The sequence below is a fragment of the Melospiza melodia genome, chromosome Z (genome assembly GCF_035770615.1).
Source record: "Melospiza melodia melodia isolate bMelMel2 chromosome Z, bMelMel2.pri, whole genome shotgun sequence".
NCBI lineage: Eukaryota > Metazoa > Chordata > Aves > Passeriformes > Passerellidae > Melospiza > Melospiza melodia.
The window spans coordinates 41,542,278-41,559,439 of NC_086226.1; the positions used below are offsets into that span (position 1 = coordinate 41,542,278).

Below are 17,162 nucleotides of genomic sequence, written 5' to 3' on the forward strand. Positions count from 1 at the left end.
AACCCAAGAGCAAGCTAACACGGGAAGGGGTTTGCCTACTCTCTCTTTGCCTGGCCGTGGGGCTCAGGGAACTCCTACTTCCATACAGGGTGGGGATCAGTGTAAGATGAAATAATAATTTTTCCATAAGATGACTCACATTACAAAGCTGTACCCTGGAATTTCGTCATTAAATCTTCCACAAGTGGTCCTAAAAGGCATCCTTTTAACTATGCCAAAGTAGTCAAAGCAGAAGGCATTTACACATTTCCCCCAAAGACCCAGTCCTTCCATCAGCCCTCCAAGCAATTTGGTGACTAAATCTTCTATGTACTTGAATAATTTATGATATGAATAAATTCATTTATGCCAAGTGAAGAGGTTGACTACTGGGATGAAGCAATGCCAACAGAACAAAATTGAAGCTGAAGACAGGAGGAAATGAACCCATAACAATGGCAAGCAGTATTGTATGCTCCAGCAGCAAGAGACAGCTGTGACCACATCTGAAATATGAGTGTGGGGAGCAGCAGCTAACAAAGGTTTTAGAATAAGCAGAACTGAGCTAAAAAGAATCTGCTGGTTTTGAGCGGCAAAATAAGATTATTATAATATGACTGAAAACTAAATTGCAGGTGTTGTGTCTCATTCCAAATTTTTTCCATGCAAAAAGTATATAAGTAACATTCCCATGCCTTTTACTTTCCACTGACATTGAAGAAATGGAAGTCTCAACTCGTGCCAAAATGATCTGTCACTCCAAGCCCTTGACCTGGCCAACTGATGAAGGCATGTTACAGATGCATGGAGTGCAAAGACTGGAAATACTGCACATCTCAAGTAGTGTAAGCTGGCTGTGGTCCAGCTTACACCAGCTGCTGATTAGCTCCATAAATGTCTTAGAGCAGTAACAGTTGGAGGAATTATGGTTTGCATTTACTAAACACCAATGAGGGCTACCTAACTAGGCATGCTTTGCTTGCATTTGCGGACCGGAGATTGATTACATCGAGGATTTTTAAAATTCCTCTTTCTTTAGCTGTTCTTCAAAGAAATCATTACATGCCACTGTCAAAGCAGCAACCAGAATGACAAATTCATTAAAATCCACTTCATTGTCCTTATTGGAGTCCAGGTCATTCATAATTTTATCGACCAGGAGGGGGTCCTTTTGGCCCTAGAGAGAAAGAAAAGTGACTTAGCTGTGCAGGTCTTGAAAGCGCAATTCTGACACGCCTGGCACCACTGCAATGTTACAAGGCTGGTGTTATTAAATAAAAGGCTGCATTAAATATGCACCTGAACAGTAATATATCTCTAGTCACTGCAACATCAGAAACTAAAGAGAGTGCAGCCCTTAAAAAGGTATACAGGTTCTTAATAAGGACTGAAATGAGTCAAACAGATTTTAGGAGGTACTAAACATGGATCTCTTTTGCCAAGGTGGATCTGTAAAGTCCATTTCTCTGTATCATCCCTTGACAAACAGTACTTAGATTTCCAACAGAATACTCATAAATTGTCATGTTATATATCCATTCACTAAATTCAGAAGAACTCTGGTCAGCAAAAAACCATCCTATTCAGTGGGAGCAAGAACATTGAATCTCATAATAATAAATCAATAGCCAAGATTAAAAGAAAATCTAGTTCAAGGAAATGAATGCAATGTAAAGAAACTCCTTCTGGGATAAGGTCCACAATAATTTTTATAATTAAGAGGATACATAAAACCATTATTTTTAAAGCTTTAATTCCATAAAAGCATCTATGCTGTGTAATGTAGAACACAACAAACATGCAAAGAGATATTCTAATCAACAGCTTATCATTGAAAGGATTTCCTTAGCACCTCTCTGCAGGACACACAAGATCAGTACTGTGTGGCCAGTGTGCACAAGCTTCTTTCTTCTCTCATGACAACTGGTTGCTGCATTTAAATCTTCAATGGATTTATTTATGCCTTATTATTAAAAACAAACAAACAAACAAATTAACCATTATTTAGCATTGATCTTGCTACTGCTCCTAGGCTGGCCTAGCCCTCCCACTCAAAAGCACTGTGGAGTTTGCAGAGCACCAGTACCCTTCTCTGCTGCCAGTGGTACATGGAGGATACTGACCACCCTCTGAAAACATATTTCTCAAATGGGACATTTGACATCATATTCTTCTGTACAGCTCCACAAAGAACTGTTATCTGAGAGACTGTGACAGGATGGGCCTTGCACAAGGAGGTGCTATCCCTATCCAAGCACTTGGATAGCTGCTTAACCCACTCATGACACCCAGGAGGTTCAAAAGCTGCATCTTACTGAAAGGAAGTCAGTGAGCTCACTGGTGAGGAGCTCCTTGAGTTCTCCTTTACTGAGCTTGTTCCTGTCTCCTTCTTTGCCCGAGTAGTGATGGAAAATCCTGATCAAGGTGTCCATTGCATCTTCCAGTGGAGTGGTCATAGCAGTGAGCAGGAGAGCTGTGGGGCAAAGATATGGTCACTGACATTGCTCAGGAGTCAAACCAAAGGCCAGTCTCTGGGAAGGGAAGGAGGGCCAGATGAAGACAGATTGTTAGGCTAAGAGTCAGGCTTTCAGTTGATCCATCCTGTTGGCTGTGTGTGAGCAAGGATGGACTGTAATAAAAAAACCCCCATGGTCCTGAACTCATAAGCAATTGATTCAAAAAGGTAAGTGGAAAGAAAGGATTTTTATTTAAGAAAACAAGCTACTGTGTATCCATTTTATAAAGCTGCTGTAAAAGGAAAACTTTTGCGCCTATACCTGAAAATACAGGAAAAATGAAGGCATACTTTCTTTCCTGATAATTTAAAAATTTTCTCAAAAAAATGTCTTCAAAAAATTCCATCTGGGAAAGTAAAAGTGCATTTACATAGAAAGCTCCACACCAGTTTAAAGGTGGTCAGAGGAAGATCACTTGTAATAAGAATAAGTACCATCTGTCAATTTATTCAGTCATATTTGCTTGGGCTGAGCCTTTTTCCTATAAATTGCCTGCAGTAAACAGATGTGAGCTGATCATCCCCAAGGTTTGCTTCATTGAGCATGCAGTAAGAAGATACACAGGGAAGCAACATAAAAAACCAGATGGAAATGCAATTACTTGCAAAGTAGTGGATTCCAAAAGTAACTGAAAGTAGAAATCAAGAATAAGTGAAACATGTTGAATGAGCCCCAGAGAAAGATTAAAAAGCCAGGATGCACTTCAGAGTAGGACTGGAGTCCTAAACAATATCATAATGCAGAGGTTAAGACTTACCTGCTTTACAGGCTAGCGGAGGTGTACGCAAGAAAATACCCAGATCACAGAAGGTGATGGTCACCTTCCTTTCAAAACCCATGTACAGGCTCTTGTTATCAGGCTGAGAGGGTGGATTACACAAATAGAGACAGACGTATAATTGTCACAGGGATGACAGGTCTTCTGTTTCCCTCTGCATTTGCCTACTCTGTTCAATAAAAGCCTCTTGCTCTAACTGGGTCACTAAAATATTCACCAGGCAGAGTAAAGGCTGCATTTGGAACACATGGGATACTTTTTATCATTGACCTTTTACAAATATGCCCATTCAGGGCTGTGAAGGTCAAAATTAGAAAATGCTAACAATCACCAAGTTGATATAAAACAACTTTCCACCATTTTTAAAAGAACATTTTCTAATCTGTCTTTCAGCATTTCTACAGTAGAACTGCCTCAGCTGGCAGCCAGAGTGCAAAGGTGCCTGGGTACCTGGAGGTAGGTGTGCCTGTGAGATTGCCACATATCCCTTGAGATACCTGCTTTAATTGTCAGATATCTCCGTACACCTAAAACATTATCTCTTGACGAATGAAATTCTTGCTGTAGTCCCCAGGAGGAAATCAGGGAACCAGTATCAGTGGAAAGTGTACCTGGAATTGCAGTGTACATTGAACAACAGTCTGGCTTCATTTTTACAGTCCTGCACAAAAACTGCAGCCCTAGTATTCTTTCTCTGAATAAATGACCTGGCCCCAGAAGGGCAATAAGTGTCTTCTGCCCAAACTTCAGGAACTTGTTGATGGCTGAGGGATACAGGAAACAGCTTCACCATGGTAGGGTGCACCACCCCAAATAACAAATGACCAGGGTTTTTATAACAGACACACGAAACAGAAAACTGCTTGTGAGTTTGCTTGAGGGGTTAGTTTCCCTTAATAGAGCCTTGTACCAGCTGCACACACTTGTCCAGCAAGCACAACTGTGCAGACAAACAGTGGAACTGCAGCTCCTTCTTTGTTTCATTCCAGCCAGAGGGAAAGAGAATTAGGTGGGCATTGTTTTTAGCTCTGAAATCCTCCAAGCACTCCTAATTTTGACTACTACTATATGTCTTAGCCCACACTCCTGCCTGCCTCTTGTGCCTTCAGACGTGTTTCTTCTGCCTGTGCTGTTGTGACAAGACTCCACAACCTGGGGGTCTTGTGTGGGCCTCTGGGGGAAAAGGGAGGGAAGAAGAGGGGGTGGAACACATAGAAATACTGGATCCCAGTGATAAGGGAAGTGACCATGTGTAAAGTTTCATTTCCAAAATACGCAGGCCCCTCTGGCTAGGGGCTCCTGTGTGCAGGGCATACACCTGCAACTGCCATCCCTGTGGCCAGGAGTACTCACCAGGGAAGGGCAAGCCAGCACACAGGGAATTGTTATAAAAGGTTAAGGTAGAAACCAGAGGAACAAGAAGAACATATCTCTCCTGCAGTCAGAGGAAAGTGAAGGAGGAGAGTTGCTCTCTGTACCTCTTCTGTATTTGGGGAAAGCTCATGGGTGCGATTTTGTGCAGGAGTTGTCCTTGTGCTTCTGTCCTCCTATAAACACTGGGATCTAGCTGGATCATATAGAGCATATGAGAGAAGAAGATGAGTGATATCAGGCACAGCATATCTCTCCCACTCAGTTCTGGGAATCCTCTGTGTCTGCAGATGAGAAGAAAAAGCACGGAGCTCCTAATGTAGCTACAGCCACATGGTTCTGTCTTGCCTGTGATTCACTAATGATTATAACTATTGCTCAGAAATATTATACAGATAAACATCAAAATACTTGGTTGTTTTTTGTTGTTGGGTTTATGTGGGTTTTTGCCATTTATTCAACAGCAACTTCACCCACGCCCAGAAGAAAAACCACAGCTGACTCAATATATAAGCATGAAATCCCTCTGTTCGTCTATATATTATTACACTGATCCTCTGGCTAATGAATATTGCAAATTAATTATCTAAGCAGAGCCTACAGGAGGTACAACTTCCAGGACGCAGGTGTAAACTTTCAGAGTTTCAGAGTTCTTTCTTAGGACAGAAGAAAGAAAAGGTTTCCTCTATTATCTCCAGAACATCAGCTCAATAATTTATACAGTGATATAATATGCGCAGATTCTTTCTACAGGTACTTTCACTCCAGCTAATTGTGCAAGGAACCTTCTTTTCCACCCATTAGTGGGTGACATACACAGGGAGCAAGCAACGAGTTTGCTTTTCAAGGGGTCCACACATTTTGCTGTGAGCAAGTCCTTTCCTCCCTGGCTAGCAAAATCCTGCCAGTGGCTCCAGTGACAGCAGATGTCTCACAACTTCTATGAAGGCAAGTCCCAGCATTGTATACTCAAAATTCATTATTATCAATCAATCAATGAATCAATCAAAACTGTTTCATACTCCTCATCCAACATCCCAGAACAATCTGGTTTAGTATGATAACCAGTTGGCACTGAAGATAACTAAATTCAGCACAGCCTGTAAAGCAATTCAGTATCAGGCCAAGACCTGACTGTGTCAGCAAACACCGCTCTCCCATCAGTTCTCACCCTGCACTCTGGTTTCCAGCAGGTTAAGCACAGGAGCAGCATCAGATGTGGCTGACAGAGAACGCAGGACTGCCTGTAGACATGGTGAAGGATGGTGTCTTCCTCATTCATGGCTTAACTTTGTCCATCAGAGCCTGCCAAATGTGTTGGTGGGAAAGAACCACTGGAGATGCTTAGTTCCACTGCCTGCTCAAAGCTGGATAATCTTCAGCATTAGACTAGACAGACACAGTTTTGTTAGGTAAATATTAAAAACCTCCAAGGATGGAGATTTCACAAGTTCTTGGGTAACCTGCTTAGGTGTTGCACTATCTCCCTGTGAAAGATGACTGCCCTAACATCCAGTCTGAGCATCCCAAAGTACAGTGGTGAACACTGACCCTTTTTGCACCACCTACCACTACCATAAATACTTTGACCTTATAAATGACCCTCAAATAGTCTTGACTATTCACTTAAACTCAAAAATAAATTTGGAAGCAGTCTATCTACCTAGCAGTCTACCCTGACTCACCCAATCTATTTCCATGTTTCACTGTCCCTTTCAGGTTACGTCCTTGACCCTTACCTACTCTCCCAATGAGTGTTTCAACATTAAAGAGTGCCCTGTGGAAGTGCTTGTGAGTGTCAGAAGGCAAAGAGGCAGAGTCTCCACCTGGCCTAGCACAAGTAGTCTACAAGGCTGAATTGTGTATGCCATGTTTTCTCAAGCAAGTGATAGACCTAGGCTTACACAATGAGTCAGTCACTGTGACTTCCAGAAGATCATCAGAGGGATGGGGTACCTCTTATGTGAGGACAAGCTCAGTGACCTGAGGTTATTCAGCCTGGAGAAGAGAAAGCACTGGGGTGATCTAATTGTGGCCTTCCAGTAGCCAAAGGGAGCTGATAAGAAGGCTGGAGAAGGGCTTGTAAAAGAGCATGTAGTGACAGGACAAGGGGTAATGGCAGCAAATGGACAGAGAGTTGGTTTACATTTGATAAAAGGAACACATTCTTTTCTGAGAGGGTGGTGAGGCACTGGCACAGGTTGCCCAAGGAAGTTGTGGATGCCCCATGCCGGGGAGTCTTCAAGGCCAGGCTGGATGGAGCTCTGGGAAACCTGGTCTAGTGAAAGGTGCCCCTGGACACTGCAGATTAGCTGGAACCAGGTGATCCTTAAGGTGATCCTTCCAAACCAAAGTTTTCTGTGATTTTATGATTTCACTGGAGGCTGTTGAGAGAAAGGAAGGTTGTTCCTTGCCCTGTAAATCTGAAAAAGGACCCAACATGCAGGACGGATTCCCCTTATTTTAGTTAGGGTAATATAAACACGCATCCAGCTAGGAGGGTCTATGGTACTGTTCCTCCCCTCCCACTTGGAGATGGGACAGTCAGATCACAGGCAGAAAATCTTATTACTCTTTTTGAGGTCTCTGCTCCTCAAAAAATGAGCAGAGCTCTGACTTGTTTGAAAATAGTCAGTCTTTGACATAGGTCAGCAGTCTTCTTCCTCCACAGCTGGGAACGAGCTTTGGCTTATTCACCAGGATTTCTCCTTGATCTTGAGACAACATGACACAAGCTGCCTTTAAGCCAGAGCAGTTGATACAGTGCCACTCTAAGCCATAGTAAAATACTACTCAGCTTAAGAGTGAGAATCTTGTGCTTAGGGCATTTGGCTTTCAACATTTGCCAGAATGCATGTGGGGAACATTTTCTCAAAAGTAATTATTGCACTGGGAAAGGCAAGTCAGCCTCCCACCCATATACTGTCATTATTTATTTTTCCCAAACTCACACAGCTCTTGGTATGCACATATTTTGAATCAGTGTTGTAGTTCCAAAGTGGGAAAAGGGTGAAATGGGAGGCAAAACTGCAAGGTTCATAAGGACATTTATACTACACAACAAAAATCCTATATTGGATTAGAGCCTAGATTAGACTAGAGTATATTAAATAGATTAAGGAGTTTATGAGACTTACATTTGAGTTAGAAGTTCTGTTAAATTATAACGAGCATTTTTGCATTTTAGGAGGGTTAGCATTTTAATTGGTGGTTTGTTGCCATATCTGGGTGGCTTATTGATCGATTAATTTACATAAGAAATGTCTCCCTCTCCTGTAGGTTCCAGCTGACATCTTCAAAGTTGATTAAATTGCTGTGATCCCATAGGCAACAGAACAGCAAACAACAGTTAAATGTCTTGCTAGTAGCTTTTATCACCTAGATTTGGTAATTTACTCTAGGTATCTTTTTTAATGGGTTACACTTCAAGGGCTGCCTAACTGAAGTGTGTCCTAATATTCTCGGTTGAATCCTGTTTTGAACAAGTTACACACCTCTTTTCCAAATACATAAGTGACTTTTTCACTGAACTGTCAAGATCATTGAATCTTGCTTGTTCCCATAGTTGTCATTCCTGTTGTGATATCACTTAGCACAGAAATTGTGGCATTGTCAGTATTTGAGGTACTGACTTCAGTTACCACATACTGCTTTCTTGTCCTCCTCATAGAAAATTGTTCACCATTTCCTACCTCTGTGAGCAACCATCCATTATTAGCCTGTGAAGGCAACATCTACTGTATATGAATGCACTGTGCTGTATATGAATATGTAAAATACGTAGAAAACTTTCATCAACACTAAATTGGAGTTTAGAAGTATTTCTGGCTACAATTCTTTCTTCCTCTTATGCCTCTGAAGTAGAGAGATCTGTCCAACTGTGTATCAGCCAAGAAATTTATGAATTTAACGTTGTCTATCTACACCCAGGAAGGATGCCAAAATAGTGTAAAATATCTTGGTGTAGATGGAGAATCTGAGCCAGTTGTGCCCAGGTAGTGGCAAAGGGTCCTGTTACAGAGCAGCCTGGTAATCAGAGACCACACACCAGTGCCAGCTGGCTGTTGCAGCTCACATTACCGCTTGGCAATACATCACCATCTGAACAAAGCCAGGATACTCTTTCTCCTTGCATTAGATCTGCTGATCAGTAGGGCAAACTCATCCCTTGGAGATATGGTGGCTCTGACTGGCTCATGTTTTTTCTAATCCATACCAACATGCAGCAGTCTTCAGTCTGATTCACTCCAATGTCTGGTTGCTTCCACAACGGTTTTGCAGCTAGGTCCAGGTTATGTTTCATAATTATTGGGATCTGTCCTTGCAGGCAGTGGTCCTATGTCCCAGGATGGTGAGCAAGGCACCTAGTAAGTTGTAGTGGTAACAAAATCTTACACAGATTTTCCATAGTCTTAGGTGGTTTGTTGAATTGTTCCCGTCTCAGTTCCTCCTTCCTGGTTTCCAAGAATTCATACAGCAGCTGCTGCTTTGGGAATGGGACTCCAGGGCCTTGTGTGAGTACCTTTCTGTTGCCAAGGAGCATCTCTGAGCAGTGAGGGCTCCTGCCCCAGGTAACTATGCAATGCTACACGTGCTTGACCATGCCATGGTGTGTGGGGTGGCCATCATAACTCCAGATGCAGAGATCACTGCATTTTTCCATCTTCTCTACCCACCCTGTGAGCTCAAGTGGGCCCATTTACAGATGACTGGCAAATAAATTCACACCTTCTTCATCACCAGTGCCAAACTAAGTAGTAAAAATGCAACAGGAAAAAAAAGCATTCCAGATCAACTTGATTCAGTTTTTCTGGGCACTACTAATGTTAAATCAATATAGAAAAATGAGGAAAATATAGTGTTCTCTTAATTTGTGTGTGTATAAAAAAGTAGGAATATTCCTTCGGTCTGGAGCTGCCCCTTAGTGTCCTGCTGAAGAACTGCTTCTTCCAGATCTCAAGCTAGCAACAAATACCAAAGCTGTGGCAACCAAGGAAGAGGAACCCCTTCCTGTCTGCTCCAAGGTACACACAGATGTTTCACTACTGCTTTAAGCCCAGTACAGGGGTCAGCATTGTCAACAGCACACCAGTCAAGAAGCAATATCATTAAAAATTATGGAGGAAAGAAATAACCATTGCTCACAGCCCTGTTAGTAGAGCTATAAACTCTGCAGAGAATTTAAGTACTTAATACAGGTCAGTGTTAAAATAATGGAATTTAAGCTCATGCTTTGCTGAAGTCAGGCTTTGTACTCCACTACTGGCCCTTAACAACTCATCCCAAATTTATCAGCTGCAGAGGGAACAAGAAAGTTCAGAAGCACTTAAGGTTAATGCTCCTCTTTGAAGAGTAAACGCAGGAAAAGTCTAGAGTAGTGTAATGTTGACCAGAAACGTTACCGGAGCATTCTGCAAACAGCCACAGACTCTTGTCCAAGTGCAATGGGATCAAGAAACCCCAAGAGGGCATCGAGAATCAGTAGATGGTGAGGATATAAAAAAAAAAAGGCTTTAAAAAAAGGTAAGGACGTGGCTGAAAGTCTAAATATTTTGCACGTGTTTTCACTGTGGTGGAGCTTGAAGAGGTTCCCAGAGGATAGAGAAAGAGATATGTTGAAGCATCTGTCCCAGTTGAAGTGAAGGTAGAAGATGTGATAGGATAGATCCTCAAAAAGACAGGTAACAAGCCAGGACAGGATGGAACCCAGCCTAGACTTCTAGAACTTGAGGAAGATGAACAGTGGGAGCCTCTGGCTCAGGAACACAGCAAGGAAAACTGACTGGTACTATGCCAAGTGCTACCCAGAGAGCCAGTGAACATCAGGTCTGCTGTCATGTTGGACAAAGAGGTAGAGACCCACCTGAAAACCAGAAGGGTGGGAACACGACTAAACACAGTACTGGGGGAAAGTAAAGAACAGTCACAATGCAAATCTGGTGGCACTCCCTGAAGGAGTTTGTGATGACTGACCTCCCTGATTACTGCCCACATTTTTTCCAGAAAGCATTTCTCACTCTTAAGGCTGCCATGGGATACAATGAAAAGAATCACACAGGAGATGTCAAACTGGAAGATAGGTAATAATAAATTATTGGGAGCAGAACAAGCAATGGGGTCTCACAGGCACATGTTCTGGAGGCAGTGCTAATCAATATGGTCATTGATCATTTCAGAAGGGGAAGGAGAATGAATGGATACTTTTTTTTGTTGAAACAAGCTAAAGTACTGCTGTGAAGGATGCAAGAGAACCTCATGAAATGAAGCGATATAGTGTCAGATAAATTCAACACAGATTAAACACAAAGTGTCATGGGTACATTTTAAGCTCTTATTTGGCTATAAGAATTAATGAGAGAGATCTTGAGGTTACTGCAAGTGAACTTGTTGGTTCAGTAAGAACCTGAAAACAAACAGGGCTAGGAAAGAAATGGAACACAAAAAACCTGAAGTGTTTTTATGCCACTGAGCTCAAGGGAAGGCCATTTATTCAACATCATGGCAGTCTTCCCATCTTCATCTTCCTCTCAGTACAGCAGAATTATAAGAACAGCAAAGAAACAGCTTCTATGTTAGAAAGAGCTAAATATGCAAGACATCTCAGCCTGCAGAAGTATGTAACTGGGAATGTCCAAGAATTATGTGTATTGAACAGCACAGAGAAGGTAAGAAGTAATTATTCATTGTGCTTACAGTACTCCCTGGATGTTATTACAGCTATTAGAGCTGCAGTTGCTCTGAGGGATCTGCTCCAGAAAAGTGAATTTCTGATAGTACTAGGAAAGAAGCTGGACCAACCCTACAGGTGCAATGCATGTATCAGCAGAAGCCAGCTTGAGCATTAGAGGCTGATGTGAATTAGGAGGCAGAGGTAGTTAATGTACAATTGATTTAATTGTCTTTAAAAGACAAGGAAATTAGTTGGTTGTTCCTGGTTTAATGAGCACCATAAATATTGAGCCCAGAGATATTTTGCATGCATGTGAAAATCAAGAACAGCTGAGATGGTGGAAGTAACGGAGAAAGTCAACAGGCATAATTTCCTCTTCACACCTTTGAATGTGGGACTGCATGTTTTCTCTCCATTTGGAGGAGAAATTGATAATACACTACAGTGTGTAGATACTCTCCAATGTACCAGCAAGATGCACCACCCCTTCTGTTGTGCCTCCATCCCTCCCTTTGCAGGGCAGTAGCAGGAGCTCCTGGCTCCCAAAGCCTGGGAGGTACCACATGCTAGCCATACCTCATGCAAGCTGTACCTGGCCAGTTAGGGAACTCCTTCATGTCAAACAATGTGATGGTCCCTGGGCTTCCTGTTGGTCTCCTGGCTCACACCCTGGCCACACACTGCCAATCTCATACCACAGCCCCGTGCCACCTGGCATGTCTGGTGCCAAGAGGCTATGTATAAGCCCAGCATGGTGACACAGAATGCACTTGCACTTGTGTGTCTCTGGAAACCACACAAACATATTCTCAAGGCTTGCCAGCACTTGCTGGATACTGTTGTTCTGATTCCTCTGTCACTTCTCTTTGCTGTTTTTATCCTTGCTTCTGCACCTCCCTTGAATAATACTTGAAGCATTTCAGCCCCTGCATTTGCAAAGGGCTCCCCTGGCTCTAGTGGCCTTCATCGCATCTCAGTCTGCAGCTTGAGTTTCTTACAAGGTTGTGCATCATTTCCCATCATCCTGCTACAGGAAGCCTCTTTTCTGTAGGTGATCAGTTAGCTCACATTCAAGTCTGCTACATTAGATGCAGAAAATTAGCGTGAATGGAAAAAAAAATTAACGTTTCAGCAAACACCTTCAGTGCATAAAACCAAAGACACGGATGTTGGAAGTGACAAAGCAAACACAGGTGATTGCAGAACTATTACGCAATCAATACACATCATGGTTAAAATATATCATCAAAATTTGGAAAAAGAGGGAAATAAAATCACCAAAGTGAGTTAAAATGGGTGAGTAAGAGTTTTGAAGGATAGAATGCCTACAAAGCAATTACACTGAAATGTGCATTGCCTATGTCCCATTAAAATAAGACATCATGTCTGCTGTAGGAAACAGAGCAGTCATCCACAAATCCTTTGCTCTATTGCCTTCTAAAAGGATGTTATGTTTTATTGCTCTTGTTCTATTTCCCAAGTACTTCTATAACAAAGCCTTAAAAAAGCTTAAGTTACATTCACAGCCTCCTCCTCATCTCCTCCCTGCCATGCTGAACAGTATTACACCTTTTATCAAAATGTCTTCTCTTTACTTCAAAGAGTGACATAACACTGTTTAAACTCTTTCGGAATCACAGGACATTGTACAGGTTGCATTCAAACTCTGTGATTGCAGTAAGTTTTCTATATCTGTTATACCTGAGAGTTTAATAATATTAATATTGTACCTTCTAAGAAGCATATATCACTCTGAACAGAAATTCCTTCATAATCAGATTCATATGAATTTCTGTTATTTGCTTTTCAGATATTTGAAAATATAAGCGTCCCTGAGCTATGAAAAGGAGAATGTTAGTGACTGATATGATGTGCAACATTTTAAAGTTTTTACTTTTACTTTCCCTGCAAGTATTTTTTTGCCTTTTTTTTTTTTTTTTTTTTTTCAGTGATTTTAGTGTGACATTAGATTTTACCTGTATGGAAAATCTTTTCTAAACTAACTATTTTGCCTTCATTTAAAGGTTTTTTTTTAAGTTCATTGTCACTCTGTTATTTCCAGTGAAAGCAGGACAATACACTGACACATATGCAGCGACTGTTGTTAAATGAGGTTTTAGGTGTACTTTTGATGACACAAAGCACTACCATTAGTGAATTAAAAAGCTTGATGATATCACCATCCCTACTGGTTCTCTTGTTCTAGAATATTCTGGTTTCTTCGGGTAATTGGCAAATATAAGAGGCTGGTGGGTTTGCAGGAGCAAGTTTATGCAACTGTCCTCTTTCTATTGTGTTGAGTTGGATATTTAAATATCTTCCTTTTGGTACAAAAGTGAAAGTATCCTTATTTTCAGATAAAAAGAAGCAATATCAAATAACGGAGGCTGTTAAGATTCCTTGGAGGCATACTCTGACAGAAGTATGTCAGAAACTAGTATTATATCATTAGTGACTGCTGCCTTAATTGTACAGCCCTCTAATTATGGTACCTTCATTAATTGCACATGCTGTAACTTCCAGTAGTCATTGAAAAATAAGAGGCACTGATGTCTTTTATTGTAGGGATTATCCATGCAAAATTATGCCACTCATGGAACTTTCAAACAAATGACAGATGTTGCTGATCTGTGGAAAGTTCCTAAATGATATAACAAATTATGTTTTTCGTCAGGCAACTGAGCCCAGGCATTCCCCATTCTTCATGTTACTGTCAAGAAAAGTCTGCAGTAAAATGAAAGGCAGATGCTCTGATTTCCTCTAATGATGCAATCCCACCAGTGGGACAGGTCCAGCACTCTCAGTTGTACCTGACTCACCTGACACAATAGGCTGCAGCTCAAGAAACGCATCCCACTTTCTGCCTGTGATATCAAACAGACAAGGACTTGCAGCATCTTGCAAGAGTATTACAATTCCTCACTGAGGAATCACAGAATCACTAGGATGGAAGAGACCCTTAAGATCATTGAGTACAACCCATGCCCTAACACCTGAACTAAACCATGGCAGCAAGTGCCACATCTTTTTTTAAACAAATCCAGGATGTTTTTAAAACATTCCAGTACTTTATCACCCTTTCCATAAAAACCTTTTTCCTAATATCCAACCTATATTGGATAGATGGCAAAAATTAGGTGCATATCAAGCTCTGCTTTTGCTCAAAGATTGATTTCTTCCTTTAGAAGTACATTTTTTTTCTTGAGTCCACTCTTGTGAAGCAGCCTCAGCCACCACTCTCAGCAACATGAAGTTATTTGTAACTACAATGGCCATAGTCAATATACATTAAGTCAAAAGCAGAAGTTGCAGGTGAAGCAACATTTCCTCAATGGAAAGCTTCACATGGGCTCAGATGATCTGGAAATAAAGACAGAAATCAACTATCACTGACAATAAACTTTGGCTTGTCATACTATTCCAGAAATCTGGAGATTAAAAGACTTAGACAGGAACACCTCTTCTTGCTCAGATAAGCTTATGCTTTGAAGATTTGGTTTTAGCAGTGTTTCAAATCAAAGAAAAAACAAAGGAGATTGAAAGATATTGTGAGAATAATCTTCTTTGAAAGTTACACTCCAGGAGCCCCATATCTCCCCAGCAATCTGCTTCCCTGATCCCAAACCTAGCAGGGATATTTAATATCACCTGTTAAGTCCTTCTTCTTCTCTTACATCAGAAATGTATGTGTATTTTGAAATGCGGAATTACAAAATAAAGCACAGCACACGGAAACCGGATTGTCTTTCATGCTTGTTTGTTAAAGAGTGTGCAATAACAGTTGGAAACAGAAGAGGGAGCCGTTAATCACAGTATCAGCTCTGTTTGCCGATACTCGGAAAGTTAAAGCATGATCCCGTATGTAACATTCTTTCCCCCGATGATCGACGGAGCCGTCAGCTAGTTCCTGAACATCACCGACCTCCTTGGGCGTGGACTGACAGCTTGGCTGGCGTGTGACACGTAGCTCTCCACCTTCGCTGAGAAGCTGTGGTCCTGCACCTTGCCCTGTCCCTTTTGTCTGCCCAGACGGCGCCATTTCCCAGCACTGTGAGCCTCCTGAAGCTAGGAGGCTGCTATGCAACAGTGTGGGTGTGATCTCAGTGAGGGCTGTCTACTCCACGGAAACACCTAGAGCCGAAGACCTTGCATCTCTGACTTTAGTGCAATGGCTTCGGCTCCTCATGGGGACGGTGGGTGCTCTGGGAGGGAGGAAAGCGGCTGCCAGGCAAGATGAACTACCTTCTGCAGGTGTCTGCCTACTCATTTAGGATACTTGGATACCAAAGCAGAGATGTATGTCTTGAGCTCACTTCATCACAAACTGTGAGGAACTCTCTCTTTGAAAAAAGAATTAATTGCTCAGCAAAGAGGCACCATGAGTTCATGCTAAGGGCAACTGTGCATCAGCTGGCATAAGATGTGTGCCATGTGCACACTTGAGTGACACCACTACCTGAACTGGAGCACAAACGGTCCTCAAGCCACACTGCCCTGTGGAGCCCTTGTTCTTCCCAATCACATCTGACAGATCTGGTTCAGTGTCTTTGAGTGCTACAACCAGACTCTAGGGTTGGTGTTCATGCCAAACACTGTTTAAACTTAAACCACACATGGAAGATCAAAGATTGTTGAAACAAGAGGGCTGCTTTCTAAAGACCTGCTATCTTGATTTCAGGGGTAAGCAGTGGAAACCATGACCTTAGCAGCAATGTCAGGCAGTGCCATTTCCCCATGCCTGGCAGAGGTATCTCCACTGTGCTGTCCCATGTCCTAGAGACAGAACCTTTGTTATTCATCTGCTCATGCCCTGCTATAGCAGTTACCAAAGTGAAGGCAGCTGGTAGTGGACTCTCTCTCTCCTCTCACTTTTGCCATCTCTTCCTCAGCACCCTCTTGGCTCAAGCTGCAGAATTTGATTACACAGACCTCACTGTGAGCTGACTTCTGCTGATGCTGGAGCCAGTCCTACATCCTTCAATAGCAAACCTGAAAAAAGACACCTGCATTCTTCAGAAACATCAGACCAAACAGACCATTGACAAGAAGTTCACCAACCATCACCTTTAGAGATTTTCCTCGTCATCTCCATTGCTGGCCCTGCTAACCAAAATGCCATGCTTGCTGGGAGTGCTGCAAGGCTCCTCAGCCTTGTCAGCTCACCCAGGGTCTGGCAGTCACTCAGACATTTACGGAGGATAATCTTACTGGCTATTGTTGTAGTGTTCATGACTCTGCCTATTTAGTCATAGTGACACAGAGAGCTTCCAGGCAACCAGCCTAATACACACAACAGTCTTTATAAATTATGACAGAGCAGTTCCATAACTTCTTTCATTTAATTTCACCATCAAATCACTCTTCATAGCAATAGTATGCTTCACCCCAGCTCACATAAAATATCACTACAATACAGCCATCCCGAGCACTTCAAGCTGTGCTCCTGAAATTAATGGAGACACATTAGTGACTTCAAACCAAAGCAGGCAACTTCATTTGAATGGGATACAGCACCACTTGCCTACAACATGTCCTGGATTAGTGCTGGGGGCTTGTCTGAGATACTTTTACACTTTGAACCATGTTGTTCAGCTCATCCACTCACAGAAAGCCAGACAGGTTTGCCAGACTGGGATTTGAAGATGAAATGTCAAGGGTCGTGTTGTGTCCATCTGAAAGTATGTGCTAGTCCTGAGTCACCGCCAGCTAAATACAGGGAACACCACAGTGTGGCGCTCCCTCCCGAGACAATGCAGTCATTTTGGCTCATCGACTGCTTCTTGTGTTTTCTTTATGTCCCCCTGGCTTTTGAAAATGCATGACACAGGACACTCTTCAGCACATTAAG

At 42.2% G+C, this 17,162-nt stretch overlaps 1 protein-coding gene across 1 annotated transcript; it reads right to left on the reverse strand.

Moving 5' to 3' along the window:
- Nucleotides 1-794: 794 nt before the first annotated feature.
- Nucleotides 795-15,353, reverse strand: S100Z (S100 calcium binding protein Z). The gene is made up of 4 exons (XM_063181371.1): nucleotides 15,150-15,353; nucleotides 3,253-3,355; nucleotides 2,295-2,452; nucleotides 795-1,156 (listed from the first exon to the last, which is right to left on the reverse strand). The coding sequence occupies exons 1-4, from the start codon at nucleotides 15,351-15,353 to the stop codon at nucleotides 998-1,000; spliced, it is 624 nt and encodes a 207-aa protein (XP_063037441.1). The 3' UTR covers nucleotides 795-997.
- Nucleotides 15,354-17,162: the final 1,809 nt, after the last annotated feature.

Excerpts from the sequence above, each read along its gene's own strand:
- S100Z (XM_063181371.1), bottom strand. The coding sequence starts at position 15,353 with ATGGCGCCGTCTGGGCAGACAAAAGGGACAGGGCAAGGTGCAGGACCA. Across the intron at positions 2,453-3,252 it reads TCCGCTAGCCTGTAAAGCAG|CTCTCCTGCTCACTGCTATG; the intron begins GTAAGTCTTAAC and ends TTTGCCCCACAG. Across the intron at positions 1,157-2,294 it reads AGCTCACTGACTTCCTTTCA|GGCCAAAAGGACCCCCTCCT; the intron begins GTAAGATGCAGC and ends CTTTCTCTCTAG.